Raw genomic sequence first — 27,568 nt, forward strand, 5'->3', positions numbered from 1 at the left:
GAAACTTTATTAGGAAGGAATTAGCTTCTACAAGAACTGAGCTGCGGAAAATGGACATTTGGATCTCATCCTAGTTCAGAAGAACATTGTTGTTGCGGCTGATGCTTTGGAGTGTGGGTCTCATTAATATACCCTGCACAGTCCGGATCACGAGAGCATCCTCCTCCTGTAGAAGATCCATCTATCAGCTGCAGGGAGTGCAGACAGAACAGGCTGATGATTTTACTCTAAATTGTATATTCTGTTTTTATCCCAAACATTATAATACCCCAAACATATATCGCTGTCTGCTGTCCCAGACTCAGTGCAACACAGTAGTCCGGGCAGCAGCAGGGACTCCTCTCTTTGACTTTCTCTGCTGTCTTTTACTAAGTTATGCCACTCCCTCACTTTGCTTAAACTGTACAGAGCAGTTCTCTATAGGATGCGTCCCTTCCACGTGCCATATCGCCTCCAATACGCACCCGAGCTATTGTGAACCTGGCAGAAGGAGAATGCTGATCTCTCAGTGACCCTTGTAGGTTTCGCAGATCTCCGGGATCACAACTTCCATCTAAAGTCCCAATTTCTTTAATGCACTGAATCTTACAATTTTAGTCTGTAATACAGAAGAGTCATTTATGCTCAATCATCTTTTCCCCATTTTTATTGCATTCTAACTTTGTCTAAGTCTCTGGAAAGATTCCTTGTTGATAAGATGAACAGTCTTCTCTACTAGAAACCTTATTTTCCTGTCCCTTGATTAGTCTCCTGTCACCTCTCTGAACTTAATTCATTTTTTCAATGTTTTTCTTTAATTGTCGGCACAAAACCCAGAGCTAATAGAACCTCTGTATTCCAATACAGCGTTGCCTTATTTACATTTCTAAAGATTGCAGTAGTTCATTTTACCACATTATTGCACTGTGATTTTCTGTAACTCCAGCCTTCTCCCAGAGCTGTTAAAACTCACGTTTTTCCGTGCTGGAGCCCTTTACTCTGACAGATCCAGTTGGATACTGGAATTTTTTTGCCCACCGATAGGACAATGTTTGGCTATGGTGTAGCATATGCTGTTTGCTTCTTCCCTCTTGTCCAACCAAGGACAGTCACCTGCTCTCTTAGTTATTTTCAGCTCAGCTATTTTTAATTCACTTGCACAGTAATGATTTCATGTCTTCCTAAGTCATTGGAGAAGAGGTGAAGTGTCAAAAGGCCAAAACCTGGGACCTGGACTGAACACACCCTCCTTCTGTGCTGGTTCTCCATTTACAATTAGGATTCTTTTCTAAAGTTGTCTTTTGTCACTTTCATGTCCATTCAGTGTAATATACTGATTTTGTAACGTTCTGACTTAGTCAAAAGTCATACAGTAGCAAATCTAATGCCTGCAGAACTGTGTTGCATTGCCACTAGTTAACCCCCATACCTCTAATACCATCAGAAGAAATTTGCCTTGCTAGGTTGACACTGCATTTTTTACACACCCGTGTACTGGCATTTACTTTATTAAGCTTCTGTACTTCTTTATAAATAATGTCACATATTGCTTATTCCATTACATTGTGCAGGATCGGTGTCAGGCTGACAGTCCTGTAACTATCCAGATCATCTCATTTTCTCTATTACTCATTTGGTACAGTAGCTGCCTGGTTCATTCTGATTCTTCTTGCCAAGGACTTGCAGTATGTCACAAAAAAGATTATTGTAATTATATCTTTAAAACTCAGCCATAAAGGAAGGGTTAATGTCTATTAAACTACCATTTGATTCTTAATACTTTGGTTGCTATATTTGTCAGGAAAATGTTACAGCAAAATGTATTTTTTCTGAATATGAACTGCTGTATAGTGAAATGTTTTTTTGGCTGGTTGTATACTCTGGCCTTGTACTGCAGGGAAATTTGTACCTTCTCAGTTTATGTTTATGGCTCCCTTTCTTACCTAGTAAGCCATTGCCAGATTTGCAAAATAAGAAAACCTATTTTAAGAAAGGAAGAGAAGTCCCCATGGCTCTTTAGAGACTATGAAAATACCTTCCAGCTACTGCTAGACTGCGTTGAGGTGTTCTTTATTCACAGGGCAAGATCTTCCCTGTTTTCTTCTGATGTTTGGTGAAACTGAGAAGGAAAATGATGCAAAGTTGATGCTCTGGGTTGGTCTACTGGAATAATTTAATTTTGGATTTCTCTCTCGTGCCAACTGCTTTGGTTCCAAAAAGCCTTTCAGGCAGTAGCAGACTACCATAGCAATGAACTGTGTTATTTAGGAATGAAACTGGAGTTCACCAAAGCTGTCCTCCCAGCTCTCTGAGCTCCGTGGTAGAAACCTCCCAGCCTTCTGATTGTGCCACAGGCTCAGAAAATGCAGCTGCATGGAGGTCCTTCTGCATGCCGTGCTGGAGAAGGCTTTGTGGTTGACTTACAGCTCTAGGTTACGTATCTGCAGACTCTGCCATCTCGCATAGAGACCTTGCCAGGTCTGAATGCTGATGTGAGAGCTGCAACATGGCTTGTTCCGAGCAGCTATGAGGAAGTCTGGTGGTGCGTGTAGGTTGTGCAGGCTGGCGGCTCGTGGTGCACCACGTCTCCGCTGCAGCCTCCGGCTGGAAGGACTTGTGGTGCTGTGTCTCTGCTCGCAGCTTGCACGTGGCCACGTGTGTCACCGCGGTGCAGGCTTGATAAATGGGATGCTTCCCGAAGAGCGATGTCTCTCAACAGACTTTTTGCAGCAGAATGAGCCATTAAAACTTACAAAAACTGGTGGAGTAGGGACTAGTGCGGGGAAAGTGGAGGTAGAGAAATCACTCTAAATTCTAGAGCTGTCATCTACTGATCATCACAGGTGAAGTTGTGAAGGACTAGAGATTAGAAGTTTATGAAACTGTGTTTGAGGGTTCTCATTGCTTGTTTCTGTAGTACTCTGAGAATGCTCCAATGCTGAGGGGGGCAAGAACACAATTTAAGCCACAGAAAACTTTGGTAGTTAAAGAATATGATAGAAATGTAATTTCAGAGAAGCTCTAGGGGAAGGGAAATGTGTGTGTATGTTTTTTTTTTTTTTTTTTAACCTTTGCATTTTGTAACTGTACTGCTGAGAGGAAGGGAAGGGGGAAGAAACTCAATCTCAGACATCACACAAGAGAAAAACGGTCTGTTATTGCCATCATCTTTGTGAACAAAAGCTCATTGCTGGCATTCCTGTAAGATAAAAGAGGGAAGACATTCCTAAAGGAAGCTAAGTAAGAGGAAAGAATTATTATTTTTTCCCTTACCCAAAGAGAAGTGTAACCTCAGAATGCCCTGCAAGTTACACAGCCCTGGGGCTAAGGGCTGGGTCTTTGGTTTCGAGGTCCCCAGGGGTGATTAACTGGAGTAATTAAGAATAAATATTTTGGCTACATACAATCTATATGGCCATTTTGTCTGGGTTATTTTTATCTTTTCATCCTTTGTTTCAGGTTTTGCTTTTCACCTTTGCTTAAATAAAGAGTAGTCAAGCTGAATGTGAATGAAGTTTTAAGTGGAATTCTGATTTATTGAACATATCTGGGATACTCAGACCCTGGTTTTGTGCCAGGCACTCTGAGGTGTAAGGATGAACTGGTGAGTCATTAACTCATTTCTGGATGTCCTGATTACCATAACCATGCGATAGCTTTCATCTAAAAGACCCAATACCTATTCCCAACTTTTTTGTACCTCTAAAATTTGGATTTGCTTGCTATCTTCTGTGCTGTTGTGTGGTGGAGAGGAAACAGAAAAGTTGCTCGAGGCCAGTGAGTATGGGGTATCTCTGGAGTAACTTACGCGTGTGCTAAGTACCAGTGGGCTGTGTTCACGCGTTGGCTCATCCAGGAGCCAGGTGAGCTCTGCGCAGCGGCCTCGGACACGTTCCCTGCTCCTGCCTGCAGGGAAATGTCCCCCAGGATCCACGTTCACAATGCATGTGCTCAGCAGCAGTCCCCTGTCTGCTGGGAGGAGAGGGGCAGGTTTTCTTCACACCTGTAACTGCTGCGTTTTGAGTTCTTCTCAGAGTGCAGGTTCCTCCTCAAGAACAGCTTAGACTGTGCTAGTTTTGTGTCTGGATTGCAGTCTGTTTCCCTTTCTGCCAGACGGCGTGTAAACCACAAACCTCAGGAGTCCTGTAGCGTTCCTGTCTGCACTAGTATTTACACGGGTACTAGCTAGCACAAGTTAACTCACCGTAAACAACTTGATATTTAAAAATGCAGCGCAGCAATGTCTCTGCGCAGCAGGGACAGAATCCGAGGTGGCACGGCGACCGGGGTGATTTGGAGCTGCCGTAGGCCTCTGGTGCCCAGGACGGCGGCCGTGCCAGCTGCCCGGAGTGTGGCAGCTCTGCAGTGCCAGGCTGGCAGGCCAGGCCTTCTCCGCAGGGCCTGGACAGCTCAGAGAGCTCTGCCTGCATCAGCGGCTCGCACACGCGGGCCAATGCTGTCTGCCTCGGGGCTGCGGGCAACGCGCTCTCTAGGAACCGTGTCTGAGGCAGGAAGCCTGAGACGAGCTCCTTCAAAGAAGTCGTGGTTCTTCAGAACGGCGGAGGATGGCCAGCCCCACGCTGGTCACCCCTCCCTTCCTCTGTCTTTTGCATGGGCTGTCTTCCTCGTTGTGTACCAGGAGCATCCTCTGCAGATCCAGTGAGTGCTTAATTATTGCTAGCAGCCATGAATGTTAAATAACATTAGAAAGCATATGCGTCTGAGAGAGCACAGAAATCCGAGTGGTAAAGTAATTCATTTTTTGGATCTGGCCCAAAAATTCTAGCTGGTGCCTTGTGATGTACATAAGGAGAATGTCAATAAGTTGGAGCAAAATCGGTTGTGACAGATACACATGCACATCTACAGCCTTAGTGTGTTTAAAGTTATGGAGGGCTCTGAAACAATCTTGAACTGCCGCTTTTTAGCTGTCCTGTAATGGAAACAAAATGAATCATTAATATTTAACGTAGAACCTGATTTTTTTTTTTGACTGTCAGTTGGAATTTAACACAAATGTTACATTTTTGTTTTATTGCCAGTTGGAGAATATTGGCCAACGCTTTTGTAATGAAGAAAAAGTATTTGCAGTTTTTCAGTTTTGTGAACTGTCACTGGGATGGAAGGAGAAAGGAGGAACCAAGGATGAGCACTTCCAAACTGAACGTGCCATTATTCTGTGTTGGAGGAGTGCCCGAATGAAGCTGATGAGCCGAAGCAGCGATGCAGACATGCATAGCCGTAGGCAGTTACTAATGTTCAGCTGGTATTTTACATCAGTGAATAAAAATGGACTGCCAAGTGATATAATACTCAGTAACTTCCTTTTGAAATTTGGTGTATGCCACAGAATGCATAACATCTCTCTAGTGTTTGTCTTGGGGTGACTTTTTGTTCAGCTGGTTGAGCTGACCATACTGTACAGCTCGCTTCTGTGAAAGCTCGCCTTAAGTTGCCGGGATGGAGGAGAGAAAACGAGAGCTGACAGTGCCCCTCATGAGGGGAGAGATGGGGACATACAGCAACATTTCAGATCTCTGCTTATGGCTGTCGATCATGACATATATTTGTAATATAATTTAAATAGATGACAAGCAAATGGCGTATTGAATTGGCTCTCTGGTGTCTCTCTGTGGTTTCCTGTGTGACACGAAAAAGCCACAGTAGTTGTCAGAAATACTTTTTGTGGTACATTGCAATGCTGTTAAGCCACATCATTCATTTCATTTTGCCTTGCATGTGATTGATACGCCACAAAGCGTTTTGTAGTTGGAGTGGTGCAGGTAGAATGGTGAACCTTGACACAAGTAGCCAAATCCTCAGCTGCTGTGAATTGGAGGAGCTCTGTCCAAGCCAAAGGAGTAACCTTGCTTACACCAAGTAATGTGTGACCTTTAATACAAAAGATGTTTGGCTCTGACTTTCCTTTCCCTGCGTTTTGTAAAATACAGATCTTCTTTTAACGTGAGCTATTATCCCCAGGTCTCCCCAGGGGCTAAAAACCACTGAGTAAACCCAAAGGCTTTAAAGCTGAAAGGTTCATTCTGTTGTTTAAAAAAGGCTCGTAGAATTCCCATTACTGTCACTTGGAGTTAGGTATAAAGAATGCACAGGAAAAAAAATCTAGAATGTAATAACATTTTTAATGTCAAAATGAATGTGAAGTTATTGATGTCTTTTAAATCTTAAGCAACAAATATTGAATGTAGTTACAAAAATTATTTTTGTTTTCTCCAGTGTTTCTTCAGTTTCAATGTGAAATCCTCTAAGTCTTTATGTATAAATATAAATATGTAAGTATATAAGCACATAATATATGTGTATAAATACCTAAATTTATGAATATAAATGCATAAGTATAAGCACAGAAATATATAGACATCTAAACATTCAAACATAAATATAAAAAGTATAAACGAGGATATAAAAGCCTGTAAACAGGCAAAACGTAAATATAGGTCTTTTGCTTATATTATGTAGGGAGTTTCATTCCAAGTACTTGCCTAGTGTCTGATACTGTGATGCATGCATATCTCTTGGTACACTGGAAACACCGGATGGAGGTGATGGGCGAGTGGAGCTCTGCAGTTCCAACTGACCTGAAAAATAAACTTCTGTGGTTACTATTGACTGCAGATCAGTCCAAGATGGGCAGGGGGCTGTTGCAGCAGCATGGTTTGGGTGTGACAAAGTCATGGTGCCTCCAAAGAGACCGCTTTCCAAGGGAATTAGCTGCGCAAAGCTAGAACAGAATTCCACCACCGTGGTGCGTTTTATTTTATACCATTTCCTGAAGTACTGCTTGCAGCTTGCCTAGTTCCTGTGCTAGGACACCGTGGGCTGGCTTACGGATGCGTCACATAGTCGGTGGTGAGAGGCTCTGTCCTTCCTGACAGCTCCGGCGCTGCTGCTGCTGCTGCCGCCTGCATGGGAAATACGCTTGGCGTGGGCCCACCAGGGGAGACTCGCGTGGCGTGGGCCTAACGGCGGAAACTTGCATGGCATGGCCCTGGCTCACGTCAGGCTCGACTAAAAAAGAATGCAAACCCTATTTCTTCCATCAGCATTTTTAAAGCAAGTTGTTGTGTTTTGGGGAATGTGACTCATGACTTTTTTAAGCTCACTTTTTAGAGTTTATTTAATGTAATCTATTTATTTTATATAGGGTTATTTTATATATTTTATAGTCTGACTATCCAGAACTGCTCCCAGTGGCATGAGAAAAGCTCTTCATGAAACTAAAACACATTATTTGGAAATTATTGAAATCCAAATCATTGTGAGGGTGAAATTAGGCTTCTGTTTGCCCTCTGTTACAACGGCTGATGCCGAAAAATGCCTGTGAAGTACTGCGAGTGATGCTTGGGGTGCAGGAGTCGCCCATCCCAGATTTTGTGCCCGTGGGGCCGTGTCCTGCTGGCTGCTGCAGGGCTCCCCTGGCCCAGTGGGGCAGGGGGCTCGTGGTTTGTGCAACCTCCGTGCTGATCTGCTGCTTCTGCTGCTGTTTTGATTTCATAAAATAGAAAATGGCACATCAAAATTAGATCAGTTTTTTTCTAAGAATATCCTTGTATGATAGTGTTCAGTCATATTGATAGCCCTAGCTGTTAATGAGTAGTATGCACTGAATTACAAGTCAATTTTAGTTCATTTTTTAATTAAATAAAAGCCAAATATAAATTCTGATAATCAGTTAATCTGCAGGTTGATTAATAAGTGGTAACATGCAGCATCAGAAATTAGTTTTAATTGTTTGGAATTTCAGGTGGGAAAAAATTGGTGGGAAGAGTCTGGGGAGGGTGTTTGCCTTACTTGTAAAGTGCCTTCTTTTCTGTGGAAAGGGGAGTCCCGGAGGTCAGACCCGGAGGCTCAGCGAAGAGTTGTCTGAGGGTCCTCGTGGTCTTACAAGTCCTGGCTCCCTGGGTTTCTCACTCTCAGTACCTTGGTTATTCGCCAGTAACCTTGGCGTGGAGTTGTTCCAGGCACCTGGGCAATACACGAGTATTTCAGCGAAGGACATTCACCTGGTAAAGCTGGAAAACCTGCAGCGAGGGTGGGCCCACGCTCAGTGCCCTGGGGCTGAAGCAGTGCAGCTGCAGCCAGGAGCACTTGTAAGAGAAAATGAGCAGCCCAAGGAGTACCTGGAAAGCAGCTATCCCCTACAGCTGGTGCAGAAGCTGGCAGCCTGCAGGTGGATCCTTATGCCAGCAGGAGAGGTGTCTGCACTCTAAAAATGTGTAGCTTATTGCTAAGATTTATAGCTTGTTGTTAAGATTTAACGCATTTCGTTCATGCCCAGCCTGGCCCCAGAGATGTCCTGTCTTCTTAGGCAGCATGGTGGTGCTTGCACACCACTAAGAGGTGCCAGCTGCTGACCATGGCTGTAATGGAGGGCCAAGTGTAGGGGTGATCTCTGCTGGCTTTCACTCTCTTGAAGTGTTTTTTTCTGTACCAAAAATCAGTAAGGGGCATACCAAGCCGGCATGTTTCCAAATGCCACGTACCATGCAAAAAATGAAATAAATACCTGTCAGATTACTTAGTGGTAAAATTTTAATACAAATAGTGAAATTGAATCATGGATGAGCCTGTGTGCTCATGTTAGTATTTCTGTGATGTCAGGTAAAGGCACAGGGATCAGACCCCGAATTTTTTTGTTTGGCAGTTCTCTATGGTCAGATTGCCATGCGACCTGAGCCAGCCCAGAACTAACGAGGCTGTGAGTCGTTAAGGCAACAACGTGCACCAATTTGCAGCCGCACTGATGTACAGAGAACAGCCCAAGCTCATGGAGAAACCCTTTGTGGGTGCTGGAAATGTGGGGTGCTGTGGGCTGTGCTGGGAGCACCAGCTGCCCGTCATCGTGCGTTGTGTGCAGCACCAAGACGTGATGCAGATCTCCCGGTGCTCCACCAGGTGCTTTAGCATGAGATAGTGTTTCCTTCCCTAATCTGATTTAAGCTATTCAGGTGTGTTTTGCTTCAATAAATAACCTCTTAATATAAAAGGATTGCTATTTTGTCATTGTGCCAGAGATGAAAAGGGCCAGAAGATAATTCTATACATGGAAAAAGAAAGGAAAAAAGGTAAGGGTGTCTGTGTGATTATAAAGATAGGTGGCGTGTATATTCTGCTAAAAAGCGTTTTACCTCTGAACATCTAATAAAAAGGAAAGTATGGGCAGATTGTTTTAGTTATTCCATAGCAAAAAATTATTCTGACAGCTCTGTATAACAAATTAACTGTATCGTCCTGATCTGTGATCTTCTGACGTGATCGTATCGGCCATCAGGCATCCCACCTAAGCCTTCAGGGTGGCCTTACTGGTGTTTGAGTGGCTGAAGGCGGGAGGCTGGTGGCAGAGTTTGGTGTAGAAGTCCTTCTCAGCAGTGTATGACTGCTGAAAAGACTGGGCTTTTACAATTCCTTTTGTCTTCTAGTCTGACAGGGTTTGTGAGGGAAGTGTGTGTCCAGATACGTGCATATATGCAATCCTATGAACACTGCAATCTCAGCAACCACGTTTGCATTGGGATGGAGATACTGCATCTAAGCACGAGGCTGTTCCATTGCTGGACACTACGTCTACTCCAGAGTGAAGCCAGTAGGGGCATTGGCATTTCTAGTGAAGGAAACATTGGAGTCAAAACCTAATGGGCTAAACTGGAGGAATAAATCTGTACTTGGTTGGCTTCCAGCACAGATACCCACAGGGCTTATTTGAGTGTGTGAATATGACTGCCTGAATGTGTCTGCTTGTATGTCTGTATTTTTGTTCTAAATTGCTGTTTTATTTTGAGGAGAGAAAGAGCATCTGGTGCATCAGAAGGACAGTGCTACGTGGAGCTTTAGTGCTGTAGGCTGTGAAGCAATGGATTGTGTGCTGAAAGGGTGAGTTGGGCCCTCCCTGTGGGAGCCCACAGGTTGTTCCTCCCTTGCTTGGGAACCCTGAGTTGCAGACCCACATTTTTGCATCTTGCTACCAGACAGGACTAATGGCCTGGCCCTGGAATAAGAGTGCAAACAAATTCCAGAGCCTCTTGTAGGAAAGTCACAAAAGCACTGTTTATTCGTTGTTTTTATGGGCAGTACCATATTAAATTTAGGGTTAAAACAAAGAATCCAGTGATTTCGTGTACCTAAAGAACAGTTGGTTAATCAGTCGATTCTGTTTGAGCTAGTTACCCCCATTTTTGGACACAAGAAAGGAAGATTTATTAAATATCTTTTTTTTTTTTTTTTTAAATCTATTCTCTAGGCTTTTTAAACCTAACTAAGTTTTAGCTGGATACACAAGTGGTTTCATAAGGTTTCATTATCACATAGGAGGGCTGGGTGGCAGGAACGATGAAGCACTGTTAATCTAAGAGTGATATATTGCCTGTGTCGTTATGAACATCTGTACAGTGGGGAAAAAAATGTATGTGCTTTGGAAATGGAAGCTAATGAAGTGAAATTACCAGGATGAAACATGAGCGATTGCCCTGAATTCCAGCGAGAGCCACATCCATCGGAGCAGTGATGGATGCCTCTCCGGCAGGGTGAGCGCAAACCATGGCAGAGCGGCCGCGTGGTGCTCGCTGCTGCTGTGGGTCGGACGCTCACTGGGGAGCTGCAGAGCTCGTGTCTTGGGAGCAGTGCTTGAGGAATGAAAGCAAGCAGGCTGGTCATAGCAGGGGTGCGTGTTTCTTTAGCTACAAACCCTTCATTGCTTTCTAGCAAATTAAAAAATGGAAAAAAAGAGCAAAGGAGTCACTGTCTAGTAATGACTCGTGCTCTGTATTTTCCCTTTCCTTTAAGTAGGGATATTTGCTGTTATAATTTTCTACAGACAATACGTCTTTGAAGGGTTTTTCAATTAAGTTACCTAACAAGTCCCTGAGAGTATCTTGAGGTGAAGACAGAGAAATCTGGCATAGTGATACGCCAACATAAAATAACTAAAATACAAATACTACATTGATTTGGGGTTCTTTTAATGTTATATCTACTTACTCTTTTCTTTTTATTCACTCCATATGTAACATAAAAAAACTAACTGGATATAGAATTAAAAGGCCAATTAGAGCTCCTTGTCCCATTCCTGCCCTCATTCAGTTCCAGGTAAGAGCTAACATGTGCGTGTATATATATACACACACACACTCAGGATGAAAAGTGTGCTGCCTCGCAATATGTATTCTTAACATATTCACATTTAGCTGCGCTGCAGCAGCTGCAATCGTAATTTAATTCACTTTCAAATTAAAGATTTATTTTTTTTTTAAAGTATTCTGTAACATAAAGCTGAAGACATTACAGTCCTTTGAAACTCCCACAAAACACAGCTTATTGTGGTGTTCTGGCTGGCTGAGTTTTGCAGGAAGCACTTAGGGCATTGTGGGATTCTTCTCTTGTCACATTGCTGGATTCTGAACCTCATTTCTTTAACAGAAAGTTTGAACATGCGAGGCAGGCCAAGTGCCATTTTATTATAGGAACATAAAGTTTTTCAGGTTAACTTTGATGTACTTGACAAAATGGAAGCTTTACTTAAGGGACTATTTACCTGTTAAAATAACTGGTCATTGTTTCTTTGTTTTTATGTCATTGTCCTTATACATCATCATCTGTTAGACAAAAGAAGATTTCACTTCAATCTTGTATTCTATTCAGTACATATCCCAATATAACTTCCTGTGATTTCCCCCATGTTCTAAAATTTGATGAATGTTATGACATCACGAAGGTGGCGAGATGGTTTTAAATATTTTTTTGTCAATAATCATGAAATATATTTTTCTAATTCTGTGCTCTGCCTTTAATCACTATTCAGATTTGCAGACACAATATTTTTTCCTTTCATTCACACGTATTTCCTTTATCATGCCTTTATTATCAGACTTTAGAGAAATCAATTTTCATCTGGAAAAAATTGCTAATTATTTTTTCTCAATACGTATTTCTCTAAGTTCTCTAATTTTCCACAGTAGGAGCCTTTCCTAGAGACTTAGGCTGTTTTTTTCTCATCATCTCTCCTGTCTCCTTTTAATGTGGAGTGAATCATTATTGGATATCATCTCTTCCATCTCAGCTTTTTGCAGTAATTTTCTCTCATATTAGAGTTGTGCTTAACTGTTAATTTTTGGAAGAAGCTTTTTTTCTTCATTTTTTGATTTTCCTCATTACCACTGAAGAAAAATGCAATGTTCCACCTCCCTTTTCACATTCCTTGACTCTCTTTTACTCTTTCTTTGTTTTTTTATGTCTGATTCCCAACTCTTTTTGAGTCAGGTGTTGCTGCTACTGTATTCTCCTCCTTCCTGCACGTTGATGGGAAGTGAAATAGAAGAAAACTTTTTCCAGTTTCATACAGAAGGGATCTTACTTCCTGGCAGTAAAGATGCCTAAGTGGGTACACAGAGATGGGCCTACAGTATGTTCTACAAGAAGTTTATTTCTTCCTCAAATGAGCAAAGGCTCGGGAATAGGTTCTGCAGAGTTAGCTGCAGTCTCTGTAAAGCAGTGCTGCAGGGACAACAGAAAGAGTTGCCCTCCCTTGCTCAAAGCAAATAATTTGCTTTATGATGTTGCTTATCTCTACTCTCCAGGCACTTATCTATCTCTTTTTACTCTTATTATTTTCATCTGTGTGGTGGGCAGTTCTCCCAGGGTCATTTTTAACTTTTCTTTCTATCTTTCACATGCACTACAGTTTTGTTTCATAAGGCCGTCTGTCTCTTTTATAGTCTTACACATAGGAAGTATTTGCTCCCGTTTCTGCTTGGATTTAGTGTCCCCTCGTCATTTGCTTCTGTCAGTAGACATTTGTATGTACTCATGCTTCATTTCTATGCTGACTCAGGAATGGTTTTTCTTTTTAAAGCTCAATTTACCTTCTTTTGTCCTGTCCATGCAGTGCCATGAAGGATCCTCCTAAATACACTTTTATAACCTATTAAAACATACTTCTTAAAATGTATCTTTCTACCTTTGCTTGTTGCAATTATCTCTGTATTTATTTTTGGTTTTGGTTAATATTATTATTTAGACGTTATTATGAGGACCTAAGTCTTCAGATGTTTAATATTAGACTAGGATTAGCTAAAGGCTGTTCCTCCTGTGGATGCTTTGCAGAGGAAATTTGCAGCATTGGGCTCTGGTGACCTCATCCTGTAGCGTGTTTCTTGCATTCTTTATGAGCAGGCCTCGGTAGCTGTACAAAATTGCATTGATTTCAGTAGAACTCACATCTATCACATAAACGAGGTAATGGATTGTAACTAACATCACCGTTAGGAAAATATGAGCGGTGAAATCTACCTTGCTAAAGGGCAAGGCAGGAAACCAAGTAAGGGCAAATACGTCCCTGCCTTTCCTCTGGGGCTGCCGCTGCTCGGTGCGGGGCATGTCTGTGGCAAAGCAGGAGGCCGTGGGTGGCAGCGACCAGGAGGGAACATGCATGGAGGGACGTTTGGGCCTCCTAAAACCAAGGTGTTTTATGGCAGCTCTCAGGGAAGCTTTGTCTCTGTTGTACGAACAGTGCAAGTAAGTCATTTCCTACCAGGACTTCTGATACTTCTCAAACTTCCCCTTTTTCTGCCGTCCTTGCGCAGGGCCTCAGCAGGGCCTTGGATGCTGTTCCCACAGGTTGTGTCCTGGACGTGGTGCTGAGGCTCTGCTCCCTGTGGCCCTGCTGGAGACGAGGCTGGAGCAGGTGGGCCCAAAGGTGCCTGCAGCCTCGGCCATGCCCTGACTCTGTGTCCTGCCGTTTTTCTGAAGGGGTCTGATGGCGGTGCAGTGTGTGCTCTGTAGGTTGCCGGTAATCTGCTCATGGCAGGGAGAAGTAGAGACCAGGGTGGCTGTACTGGCATTCAAGAGCCTGGTATTATACACATGATGCTTATAGAACTACCGCATGAGATCATCCTTCCCTGGCATACACTGCTATTAACGGGTAGCCCCTCAAGGACTTCCTGAATCAAACATTTTATCTGTATTATTTGTTTTTAGATTCCCCCCCCCCCCCCATGTCTGAATGCTTTTTAAAATCCATTTAAAATTTTGGCTTGTATACCATTCTGTTACAAGCTGCTAAGGAGAAATTACTCATCTTAATTTCTTTTCCGTGCTGCCCTTATGCACAGGATAAAATCAGTGTGTTATCTTTGTAGAGGTTTTGAGCACTTGACATTAGCTGTACTGAAAAATAGATCTTTGAATGAGATACTAAATTATAGAAACCACACTTGGTGACACTTTGACTAATATCTATTATTAAAGATGTAACCATCTTTAACCATTACACTTTGTTATTAGTCATAGATTTGGCTTTATTGAAGTTCTAAAAGGATAGCACGCAAGCGTTTTTTTTCTCACATATCCAACATTTTTGGATAAAATGTTCTTAAATGTATGGGAATATTTACTGTATTTGACAGTAAATACTGTGCCAATGAACTACACAACATGCAAATCCTTTCTTGTTTTTTTTTTTTGAATTCCTTTTATGAGATATGCCACAATGTAATTAGAATGATATAGAGCACAATCGCATTCACACTCACTAAAATTGTTTTCCCAAATGGAATCAAAACTATTTTAAGTGTTATCTTTACAGTGCACATAAATATGCCTCTCTTGCTAGCAGAGCTCTCCGATCGTTGTTGGGATCTGAGGCCAGCTTGCCGGGTGCAGTGCCCTCCGCTGCAGCCTGACTGCAGTGTGCAGATAGATGTTCCACACTTGCTTGCAAAGGCAGAGGTGTGATGCACCTCATTGAGCGTCCAGAGGGAGTCTCTGACACTGTATGAGTATGTGTGTGCACTTCTCCAAGTTCTTAGCAGCTTGGTAGTTACTGAATAGACACCAAGGGACATATTTTGAAACTGGGCTTTAACCTCCATCTATAAAAAGCACATTTACTTCTACTGAAAGACACGTTTATGTGCAAGTTGGGTAATTAAGAATTTAATCACCCTTTCTCAAGTGAAAATAGTGCTTTCTGCACAGAAACAGAAGCAAAGTCTAGAGGCTTCATTCCAGAGAATTATTTGTAACCTCAATATAGGGTCTGAAATGACTTGTTTGTCTTAAAAATAACCGCATGGAAAATCCTTTAAAAATACATTTTGCCAAGTGTCGGGAACAAAAGGAGCCAAGCCAGAGCAAATCACTGACCTGCAGAAATGACCTTGTTTTATCCACTAGTGCATACAGAACTGTCTAGCATTTGATGGGCATGCCTCAGCTAATCTGGCTTTTATTTCTTTGGAAATTATGTGCTGTTTTTAAGCTCTCAAAAACGTAATTGAATTATTTCAGTTGCTGGGAGCTTCAGTGGTATAAACTCCCTGTTTTCTGATCTTGGTGGAAGACCTGTATGGTTTTGGGTGAATGGGAGTGATTCCAGAACTTAGACAATGGGCTGTATCTCTCTACTGGGCACTTGGGAGCAACTTAGTTTCTTGATAGCTCATGACAATATTAATCAGCTGGATATATAGATGACACTGAGCTGTGTTGAATCATCATTCATTACTTCCAAACAATGGTATGTGGGGCCTTGAAAGATGTTGAAAGTTTTGCCTAAAAAGTGGCAGCATTGTTTAGTTTATAAGATTGCACATAAAACTTACAGTGACCTGATACACGATAAAGATCAGTCTAAATCAAGTAACTTCACCATGTCTCAGATTGCAGAAATATGTCCAGTGGATAAAGACAGACACGCTAGCCTATGAACAGAAAGGTTCCAGTTTTCAATTATCCCTCACCTCCCCTGCAGAGTTCCTGTGACCAGCTAAGACAATAGGATAAGCTTCATTTTCATCTAAAATATATTCTAGCCCTGGGATATATAATGTCTCCGTTTTTCTTTGTGCTGTTGAGAGTTTCCCCAGTCTCTAAACATGTCATTACATTCACCCAACTGGTGGTCCTATGCTTGGCTGCACTTAAAGACAGCGACTCCTGCATTTAAGGAAACCTTTATTCCTTTTGTCAGCACAAAGCTAATTTTGAAAGCCAGCTGAAAAAATGGAACGTGTACTGCTACGGAAGAAGTGTGCCCTGGAGGATTTTCCTATCGAAAAGAAAGGCTGCAAGAGTCAGTTGAGTTAGCTCTCAAGCTGATTTACAGTGTAGTGGATGACAGAATATAGCTCAGAATTATGCATATATCATTCAAGTTTCATTCATTTTTTTCAAAACTGCTGTCTGTCACTTCAGAAGGTGATTGATATTGCCATGTGCTTATATAACTCAGACTTCCGTGAAAATTAATTTAGAATAATGCTCTGACATTTTAGACCACTGTGTTATTACAAATGCTTGTTTTCTTTAATTTTGTTGATGTTTGCATATAAGTCAGTACACCAATATATATTGCTCTTATTTGCCTTAATTAAGAAGGGTCTAAAATTTTGTGGATTTTTATGTTTCTGGGTTTTGTGTTCTTTTGTTTTTTTGCTTATAAACACTTTGTTTATAAACACTTCTATTGCATGAGACAATCTACCAAGAGCATGACATGGGCAAGGTGTGGAGGAACAGGAAAATCAGTACTTTTTCCATGCTTGCTACTTCAACAAATTACACAGCTAGTGCTGCAGAAGGTGCCAGCCCAGGTTCCTTCACATGAAACTTGAGCTCCTGGTAGTAGGGAGTGAGACAGGCTAGATGAGCTGGCTTCCAGTCCTCTTTTTATGGATATACAGCACTTGTTTGAAATAAACTCATGCTGCTATGATTCATTTGAAATATATAGATAAATAGATTACTTACCATGGTTCTGATTTTTCCAGTGCCAACTGCCATGGATTTGTCTCAGGAAGATACGCTCAGGAGCATAGTGTCCGAAGGCTGTGTCAAGGGCTATCTGAGGCTTCTGAAATCCGCCCCCAGACATGGCACTAGCTCAGTTGTGGGTTTTTGCCCGGTTCCTGGTGTTGCGGCTTCTCCTCACTGAGCGAGCTCGGGGCCCGGAGCTCTCCCTGGTGCTGTTGGTGGTGCCCCGGCCCCGGTGCTCGCAGGGTCGCAGCTCTCCCCGGGGCAGCACCGCACATCGGCATCGGTGCCTCGAGATGGCAATCCCTAGTGCTCAGGTGGCCTTAGGTTCTTGGAGCTGTGCGCTGCACACGCGTGTATTTCACTCTCTCCTTCTCTGTTAACTTTTGATTGTGTTGATTGATTTCTGAAAACTGGATAGAGTTACGCAGTGTAATTAAATATTGACACATCTGGGGACAGGAGAAAAAAAATTAAGTGGCCTCACAGGTGTCCCACCTAAGGAGGAAGGTTGCTGAATAAACTCATACAGGAGGGAACCACAAAACAAAGAGACTTTGTAAACACCCCCATCGCAGAAGAAAGCTTCAATTTACCAGAAGGGAATTTAACAAAAAACATATTTCTGTAGGAAAGCCTGCTTTGCTACTGCTGAGTGTCACAGAACTTGGTTTTCCGAGTCTGAATCCAGTGAAGAATGGGACGTGCACACTGACAGGAAACTTGGTTTCACGTGCTTATTATAGTTTGTATTTTCTTTAGTTGGCAGCTCCCATTTGAAATTTTCAAAAAGAATGACCATTTTCAGTTTTTTTTATTGTGACAATGAAAGCTGTTCATCTGAAAAAATGGAGTTGGTTCTGCTGAACTGTGTTATTACTTGATTGTTTTCAGATAAATTCCATTCTGTGTGTGTGACATAATTAGTTTCCAAACTCATTGTGTAAAAACCTGTAAGTAAACCTTCTGATAATGGAAAATAGCAATTTCTGATTTTAAGGGCTAAGTTAGGTATTATCCCAGGCTAGAATCCTTTATAGATGCATATAATTTTTCATCTTTGAGATTAAATGCTGTATTAAACAAATCTATTCTCTTATAGACCAAACAATAATGTTTGGTAGTGCATCATTCTGTATTTATTGTTTGAGGGAAATTACACATTTCTCTCAAATATCCTGGAATTTTCATAGCTGAAATGAATTGTAATATGTCCATCTTGAGAATAACTTCCCAATAGCTGGTGTTTGGTTTATTAGGAAACCCAAGGCTAGCAGTACCAGACTGTTTTTTGAACTCCATTATATTACATTATATACAATTTTCTGTCTCCTGTTGGAAAGTCACAACACCTAAAATAGAGCATTCATTAACTGATGCTTATAGGAAATAATGTTCTGTTCCTCTATGAGACTGGCTGTCCTTGATACAGTTTCTTCCCTAAAACAGCAGTGAAAGAATGAAAAATGGGTTTGCAACCTTCCTTACTTTCTGAACATGTATGGAAATAACATTGTAGTTGTCGTAATGCATTGATAAGTACAAATTCCTGGTTCTAGAGGGCAATTGTCATAAAGCTGGTTTTCTAAATGGGAGATGGGATGGGGAAAAAGAGAGGGACACTGTTGATAGCAAAAATATTCAAGGGGAAAGAAGAGAAACATTAAATACTACTGTACATACAGAAGTCGGATTATCATCTGATTTAAGATAACATGAGTCTGGTGAGCTCCAGTATCTGGGGCATCCAGACCCTTCCCTAGTTTGGACAGGAATGTTTTGACAGCTTTCCTGATTAGAGATAACGAGGCTGTGCAAGTGGAGCTCCCTGCACTGCACCCAGGACAGGGCGTAGTCACTCGCAGTTCATCAGGCACAAGCTTTTCCTCTGTGCTGCCTGCCTGTTCTGCACAGGTGTGTGCCGAGAGCTGGTTTTGGCCGGAGCTTTGCTAGTGAGCCTGGTGGGTCGCGAGAGGCTGCGTCCGCCAGCGCCAAATCCATGCACTGAGTGCTTAGGGCAAAAGTCCTTACATTTCCTTACTGTACTAGCATGCTGCTTGCTGTACTGGTGCTCTGCAGGATTTACAAGCTGTGACTAAACTGTATCATGAAGTGAGAAAAAAGTATTTTACAACTTTTAGTAATCCAATTATATGTCGTAAGTACTTGACTATGAAGGGATGAGACCCTGCCACATTCACAAATCTGATACAATTTATGATGCTCTCAAGTGATACCCATCTGTATTTATCACTTAAGCTGTAAGAGGTGTTTTTGCAGCATAAAACATGTTGTAAGTGCATTGGAAATCTTTGCATTTATACCAGTGATGTGCAAACAGAGCTGCTCTTATTCTATCCTGTTGGGAAGGGCACAGCATCATAGGAATATAATTGCTCTCACGCTCACAGTCTGGATGACTTCTCATTTTAAGGGCTATAAATCAATGCTAGACACTAAAAAGCAAACAGTTTATTCTGGAGAAAAAATGGTTTTAAGTGGCTGAAGAATTTGTCCCTTTGGAACGACATGTTGAACAAATACCTGCTTTCTGTAAGACACTGACTGTTGGGTTCTGTGTTTCCAGGTTGTACGTGCCTCCAGGTATTGCATGTTCTGAAGATACGAAATAAAACACTAGAATTATTTTCTCCAGATAAACATTTGATATCCAGAGGACGGATTCTATCTGAACAAGACAGGCCTAGTTCATCTCTGCCCGAAGTTTCTAAGTGTAAATCAGTGAAGTACTCGTGTGAGCCAGGCGCAGGCTGAGCTGGTAAGAGGAATAAAAAGCTACATACTGGGAAAGCAGTAGTGCTATGTCTTTGGCCATATTCAGGCATATTTATAGCTGAAAGTAGCTAGAAAGCAGGCTTTTATGTTTAAATATTGTTGCTACCTGCAGGAACAGGTTCTCAGTCATGTATCCTACTATGTCTCTGTAGTGGACAAATTTATTAGACTTTCACTGTTTTCTTGTTTTCCTATCCTTTTGCTCATTGAAAATTAATGAAAAACTAAATACAAAAGCAAATTACTTTACTGTTATATTAGTCATATACAGTGTGCTTCCTTTCTGGAGGCTGAATTTCCAAGGCTAGATCTGTTCCTCTGATTTACAGACAGAACAGTGTCGCTGTGTATAACTAAGCAGGCCGAGTATTGACAGGTTAGTCACACAGTTTCAGCTGTGTATATATTGTCTAGATGAAGCATTTTATTGATATTTTCCAGACTTGTTTCTGTCTTTTTTTTCCTTTTTTTTAAAGTTTTAATAACTATCAGAGCAGCTTCTGAGGACCTATGAAGAGTAGCTTACTTACTGATATTAAACATTATTGTAAGAGTTCTGAACATTCTGATGCTTCAGGTATCTGATGCAGAATGTAGAAATTTGGCAGTGAGTAATTCTGAAATGAAATTGTTCCTCTTTCCATGCTTATGAAAAGCAATTCATAACTGTGACATACAGATCTTTGGCATTCTTGTTGGACTTTATTACACATTTGCTTTGATTTTCACAGTACTTCTGCCTCAAACAGAGCCCAAACCACATTGATAATACCGTACAATTGAAGACTGTAGACATAAAAAATTGGGTAAAATTAAGGTTATAAGGGCAACCTATTCTAGGCATTTCTTAACTTTGAAGTGCCTGATTTTCCAGCTTATTTTGAAATAGTTTTTTTGTGGGGGACCTGATAGAAGGTCATTATGCCATGCACAAAGGGAAAATAATGAAGGAGACTAGCCAAGTGCAATAAGGCTGGTTTTCAAAGGCTTTGAAATATTATTGTTACTGGGCCTATAAATATTGTTTAAAAGCCTTTCAGAAGACAGTTTCCCCCTAGGGGTGCTGTACAAAGCAACAGTGTTCTCTGCTAGAACATCCCTAATACGAGGCTTTTAGATATTGTTACTTTCATTAATGTCTTTATTCTAAAAATACTGAATAAAAACATTTCTGATGTGTCCTCTTCTTCCCCTCTGAGATGTTTTCTTGTCCTGGATCATGCCTAGCTGTGGATGTGGGTGACTGGAGCTGGCTGGCTGTGCCATGCACAAACGATAAGATTAAATCATGCTAGACAATAAATGAACAGGCTTCATTATTTACTGTCTGGCTTAGTTTGATAGGGAGATTTCTGTATGTTCTTTCAATTCCATCTGTATGTTCAGTGTCAGAGCTGTCCAAAATCTCCCTGTGGCTGCTCAAGACACCTTCCCATTCCCATATGCCTCTTTTTTTCTCCAAACAAGTGTGCTAAGTACGCTGCATTTCTCTGGGGAAGTTGTGCTCAAGCCACAGCCTGCTTTAAGCATCCTCCTTCGGAGAGGGATTTGGTTGCCTGGAAACTGCAGCTGGTCAAACTGGGGGATTTCAGTTCCAGAGGAATTTTTTTTTCATTTGGGTTGAAACAAAGACTACAGAATTTCTTCCAAAATCACTGTTTAAAAAATGATCAGTTGAGCCTTTCATTCTGATATAAGCCAAAAGTTCCATTTTGAGTTTGTTAGAGGATATAAAACATTTAATTTAAAAGTTGTTTTGGTATTCTGCTCCAGAAAGGTTAAATTGGATCATCTTGAGTTCATCAGAACACTTTTGCAGCTTCTGTTTGGAAAACAAAGCTCTTGTAGGAACATGTTTGCATGACAAGTTTTGTTTTTGACAAGATTATTCTCAATAGAAAAATGTTAATTTGGAAATTTTTGCAGGGGGTTGCACTTGTTACTGCACTTGTTTCTCGAAGTTCAAATTTGGGGTTTCTCTTCACGACGGTGACTTTTTAATCCCTACCCATTATTTATTCAGCTTAGGAGCATTGCCGTATTTCTTCCCTCTGTCTTTACGGCCTGGCTGCGTTTTACCCAGCTCGGCGTAGTGTCCGGGTGCGTTGCTGGTGAGTGGCTGTACATGAGCGCGTCTCCTTTCTGAATGGCTGGTCACAGGTGTGCACAGGTGCAGCACCTTTAGTCTGGGGTTATGGATGCTGTAGGTGTACACCGGTGTGTTTGACAGTCGTTGGATCAAAACAAGGAGCTGGATTTAAGAAAAAGTTGTGCTTTACTGAGCTCAAGGTGAACCTGGTGTAAGAGAGTTGTGTTTTTTTTTTTTTTTTTTTTTTCCTTGAGCTTCGTGATCTGCTTCTTTCATATCTGCTTACAAGCTTGAGTGAAGAGGAAGTAGCATGATGTTTGGCACTTCTTTGATATTCTGCTGGTACTGATATTAAATAATACTGGAGAGTATAGATGGTAGTTTCTGTAAATATATGGAGTTTCTGTAAATTAACTGCTGGAGAACTTTCCATAAGATACAGAATGAGTCCATTTCTTCCCCTACTCAGTCAGGTAGTTTCATTCTAACTTATCTCATTGGCACATTTGTTTATAGCAAGTTTTTTATTTTCATATTTCTATTACACCACTAAAAGGATATCAATAAAATTTACCTTTCAGTCTCAAATGTCCATTATAATAACTTCTATCCATTGTGATCCATGGCAAGTGCCAAGATATCAGGATAGGTCTAGTATAAATTTGATTTTATGAGGTTATCAAACTTTTATAAAATGGTACAATTGTGTTAGGTGAGTAACAGCAGGAAACTCACATTTTGGAGACATAGCTTTGCCCTTCTTTTCATTTTTTAAGTTATTTTCATTTCACTTCAAGCATTTTAAAGTTAACTGGTTAGGCTGGGCCTATGTTAAGAGTAGAATGTGTAAATTAAAAGGTAGGCAACTTGGAGCACAAGTATTACTGTAATGACTTAATTCAAAGCAGTCTTTTCAAAGGAAGTGCTGACCTACTTGCTTTTAATGGGGCCTCTTTAATCATACATAATTAAAAATTCTTCTCTTTTTTTTTTTAGGAACTCACCACGTGAAAACTGTTGTGAATCAAAATGGTCACTACCTAGAAGTTACAAGAAGTTACACAGCTACAAAAATAAACAGCAAGTAGATACTCCCTTTTTTCCTTAATAAATATTAATATTCTTGTAATCAGAGGTGTTTAATTGATGCACATGCATAGACTTCATTCTGAAAGGGTGCTAAGCAGCAGTCACTAGATTTTCATTCTAAAGTCTAAACAAAAAAGAGGAAAAGAATCATCTGAATGAATTAACTAACAATATAGTACTTGGTAGTGTACAGTGTGTGTCTAGTGTGGAGAGTGCTAAATTGCAAGTTCTTTTAACACTTACCCATTCATTTTAAAACAAATGTTGCTTTTAGAGTATTTCAGCTGAAATCTACTGAAATAAATGACAGTATTACAGATTTACACAAGTACAGCTGCGAGTAGGTTCCAGCTACACTGTGATTATCATCTAAGGGCTCAGATATTAGGGTATGCTCTCTTCATGAGAAAGAAATACGAATGTTTTTATGGCCATCAGTCTACTGGGTCAGCTTTAAAATGTAAATGAAAACTTACTTTTCAATGAATTGTTTCCATCTTGAAATTGAAGGTTTTGTCTTGTTTAATAAGCTTTAAATCTACTTGAAAAGGTTATGTTGCAATTAATTAAAATGCAAGCAAACAATGAACAGCAATCTAAATATGTCAGAAGGGTTTGCTGTATTTTTATTGTTATGGCATTTTGAAGTGAAGTAAAGGAGATTATTTGCAAAGTGGGCATTCAAATAAAAGTGAATTAGGAAGATACAAAATGAACAATAAGCAGCCCTATTGGAACAACCTCTCTAAAGTCTCTGTTGCTTACTTCTGGTAAGATTAGTGTTTTTTTTTTTAATATAACTATCTTCTTTAAAAATGTAACCTATTTACTGGTAGGGTTATATCAATAAAAAGTGGAGCCTTTCTTTGATTTTTTTTTTTAACCTCATTTAGAAAGATTTTTTTTATTTTCCCAAGTTTTACTATTTGTGAAATTCGGCCCAAATATGCTTGGATAATGTCTAGTTCATCTCCAAATTGCTTGATGAAAGGGATGATCTGAGAAAATCCAGTCTGATATTATACTTATGTAAAAACTTGTTAAAGAACCAGTAACAGATGTCAAAATATGTCAAGGCGAGTGCAGTGGGAGTAGCACTTGGAACATGGTGAACTTCTGCCTGTGCTTTGGTATGCGAGCAATGAATAAACAAAAATATCATAACCAAAAGCAGACCTGGAATCTCTGTTAACAACGTTATATTGGCCATTGGGAATACATAGTTGATTTTCTTCGAACTTTTCCTGAAGATTCAAAAACTGTTTCCTGAGATACGTACTATGTAATATTCTTCGTAAAATAAATCTAACAGCATAGATGTGTGTAAATGTGTATATATTAAAGTAGCACACTAGATTCTCCAGGAGTGGAAATTAATGTCACCTTCAGTTAGGACTGTTTGCTTATTTACAGAAAAGAACAAACTTGTGTTATATTCAAGAGATGTAATTAAGGCTGCCTTTGCAGAATGAGGCACTTTCTGTAGTATTTTAAAAGTAAAAAACGTTTAGGCTGCCATGGTTGATTTTTTTTTTTCTTTTTTTCTTGAATCATGCTGAGGAAGCAGATTTTTGCAATAAGCAGGGTGGGATATAAAAACCAATCTTCTCTGAGAGCAAGTCTGTTGTATTAATCAGGTTTTTCCTTAATCCTGCTTCCATGTTTGGAGGAATTCAGAGGCAAAACTGCTTGAATTTAGCAAAAGCAGGATTTCATCCACATCATGGAGCTCACTTAAAATGTGTCAACATGTTTTTTCATAACAGTGCTTTTTGTTCTTCTACCAGCTCTCCTGAATTCAGGAAGATGAATGAATGTTACTCCTGGTGTACTTGTCTTGAAGTGGGAAGGGAATCTGACCGTGCTGTGCACTGGCATGGGCTTTTGTGCTAATCTCAGATGGGGCTGGGCTTTTAGACCAACATCATGTCAGTAAGCACGTTGCCCTCTGTCCCGTGTCTGCTGCTTGATAGAGTAGTAAAAACCACTATACCGATATGTACTTTATCACGGTGCTGTGATATCAGAACACCTGTCAAGCTGATCTGGCCTGTAGAGGTTTTGGTACGAACTATTATATGATGCATACATTTCATTAGAAATATTTATTACATTTGAAATCAAAATCAAATTGCATCAATATTTTAAACCTTTAACTATATGTCCTTGATTACTTTTCACAGTACGGAATATATTTTTGTTTTCAATTAACACATTTGTAATTTGGAAAACAAAAATGGGAAAAATGGCATTTCAAAGCTCAAACAACTACAAAACACCTGTTCTAGAACAATAAGGATTCTCTGTACCAAAATCTTGTATTATAATTATGAGGAAAGTGAACTGAAAATCAAGAGATTTTTTTAGCAGCTACCTCTTAGCTTCAATGATGCTACTTAATTAGTATAAACTTTTACCACTGGATATATAACACTCATCTTTACTGAGAATGTTTTTATGTTTACTCCTTCCAACTCAGTGGTTGCCTTTACTGCTGTCAAATTATGGAGCCATTATCTATCTAAATAGATCTGAGTTCCCCCTGAAATCAATATAATGATGCCAATTTAGGCCAGCTAAGAGCCCTCTCATTCGTACTGCTTAGACACTGGCTGAATGCAGACATTGGCACGTGTCTGGTGGAGGGCCACTGCATGATTAAGAGCCTGGAGCGTCCTTCCTATGAGGGGAGGCTGAGCAAGCTGGGCCTGGAGAAGGGCAGGCTCAGGAGGGATGCAAATAAATGTGCAAATACCTGAAGGCAGGGAGTGAAGAAGCTGGAGACAGACCCTTCTCTGTGGTGTCCAGAGAGGGGACAACAGGCGATGGGCACAAACTGAAACGTGAAATTCCACCTGCACATAAGAAAACACATTTTTGCTGTGAGGGTAATGAAACACTGGAACAGTCTGCCCAGAGAGGTGTTGAAGTCTCATCTGCAGAGACACTCAAACCCGACTGCACCCGGTCTTGGGCAGCCTCCTCCAGCTGCTCCTGCCTGATGCCGTGCAGGGTTTGGACCAGGTCATCATGGACATCCCTTCCAACCACAGCCATTCACTGACTCTGACTTCTGACAGCCTTTCCCTTCCTTGCAATTTGGCTACAAATGCAGGAACGAGTTCTACTTTCTTGCGTTAAAAATGCATAGGGAAGTTAGCTATAGTCAGGAGGGATGAAACTGCTGAGAAAAATAAGATAATATTCTGGCATGAGCTGCCAACGGTAATTTAAATCCAAGGGCTTCTATGTGAGTCAATTTGAAAAATACTCTAACAGTATGGCAGAGCTAATGCCATTTTAAAGGCAGCCCTCACTGTTCATCTTATCTGATTTTCACAACTCTAGATATACAAAAAACGTGGCTATGTTCCTAAAAAAAAAAAAAAAAAGTTCTACATTATTTAGGAGATTAGTCACAGATTCAAATTGTATTTCTGATGTGGATTCATGTAGATTATCTGTCTCCATATAACTGATAATGCCTTCTAAGTAGTGGCATTAACTGGCTAAGTGATTTTTGAGATGTTTCTCCAAACATCTGATAAGCAGTTCTCTCTCCAAGCATTGTCTGTGTCTCATGCAACACATGCAGAGGAAAAATCACAGAACTATGTTATTTGTTTGATGTAGACCATGCTGGAAAGCTAAAAACTTGGTGTTTGTGGCCTTCCCAAAAGCTAGAGCGTTTTGAATTGAATTTCAGTGGTGGATCTTACCACTGCTAGTGGACTGAGTGATCACTGTTGGAAGATCCATAGTTAACATGCCGATGTTAATAAACCACACGTTTGCTGATTCATCCTCGTGATGAAATAATGAGTAAAGGGAGTAAAGAGTGAGGACATCATCTTTGGGTATGTTGTGCTTAATTTCATAGCTCTGTTAAGTAAGGTAGACCCTGGTTTAGGTTCCAGCTGCTTTATTCTCTCTGTTATAGAGACACAAGAAAGTCTTGCTAGGACAGGAAGGAGTTGTCATCATAGAAATTAATGTGCAGGTGCTTAGGATTATGAAGCATGTCAGTCAGGGCTGTTTAAAAATACTCATATGTCTTTTTAGAAAATGTGAAGTGATTTCAGTTCTCTGCCTTTAGATCAGCAGGCACAAACTCCATCTCCTGAAGCGTTAGTAGGAGCATTTCCACCACAGGAAAGTGAATAATCAAACCCACTTTTCCTGCCTCACAGTTAGTAGTACTTTGATCCCTTCCTGACCAGGAACTTTCAGTCTGTTTCAAAGAGAACAGAGTTACGTACACGCTTTCGAGGAAATTCTTGAAGCTGTCAAAATGTGAAGTTGGACAGCTAATTCTGAAATGGAAGTAATTTACCTAAATTATATGGAAAATGTCAGAATTTAATTTTTAAAACTTGCTTTGAAATGTAGTAATTTTTGTTTCAATTACTTGGTTATTTGTCACTAAAAGTTCAAAATAACATTTGATGTCGTTTGAGATTATTTGACACAGCATATGGATGTTATATACATGAAAGTCAAAATATTGTCTTTGTTTCATTTTATTTTATTTTTAAACCACTACAAACTGCTACATTTTGCCTTATTTTCTTGGTCAAAGTTTCTCCTGTTTGTGTTATAATGGAACATCTTGACAGTTTGAATCAGAAAATATTGGACACCTTTTGAGTAAATTGGAGGAGCAGCTATTTTCAGTAGTCTAGAAATGTTATCGCAGTCTAACACATGGGTGTTAAAAACAGCTGCTCCTCTAATTAGTTCAGAGTGTTTCATTTTTCTACATGACTTGAAATGATAAGCCATGCCATTCTGTGCACTGTTACAATTGATACAACTTGAATTAATATAAAATGTACTAAATACGTTTTT

At 40.5% G+C, this 27,568-nt stretch overlaps 1 protein-coding gene across 4 annotated transcripts in view; it reads left to right on the top strand.

The window, feature by feature from the left end:
* LRRC7 (leucine rich repeat containing 7) overlaps positions 1–27,568 on the top strand; it is a 156,947-nt gene that overhangs the window by 17,994 nt on the left and 111,385 nt on the right. For 3 of the 4 annotated variants that reach the window (XR_004781423.2, XM_035564492.2, XM_035564491.2), the window contains exons 2-3: positions 19,334–19,525; positions 22,628–22,715. Coding sequence is in view for 1 of the 4 variants with exons in the window: in XM_050712363.1 (XP_050568320.1) it covers position 22,711 (1 nt within the window). In the remaining 3 variants the exon portion in view is untranslated. The remainder of the gene's footprint in view (positions 1–19,333; positions 19,526–22,627; positions 22,716–27,568) is intronic. The other variant, XM_050712363.1, reaches the window with a different exon arrangement.

Source organism: Cygnus atratus, chromosome 8 (genome assembly GCF_013377495.2).
Source record: "Cygnus atratus isolate AKBS03 ecotype Queensland, Australia chromosome 8, CAtr_DNAZoo_HiC_assembly, whole genome shotgun sequence".
Lineage (NCBI taxonomy): Eukaryota > Metazoa > Chordata > Aves > Anseriformes > Anatidae > Cygnus > Cygnus atratus.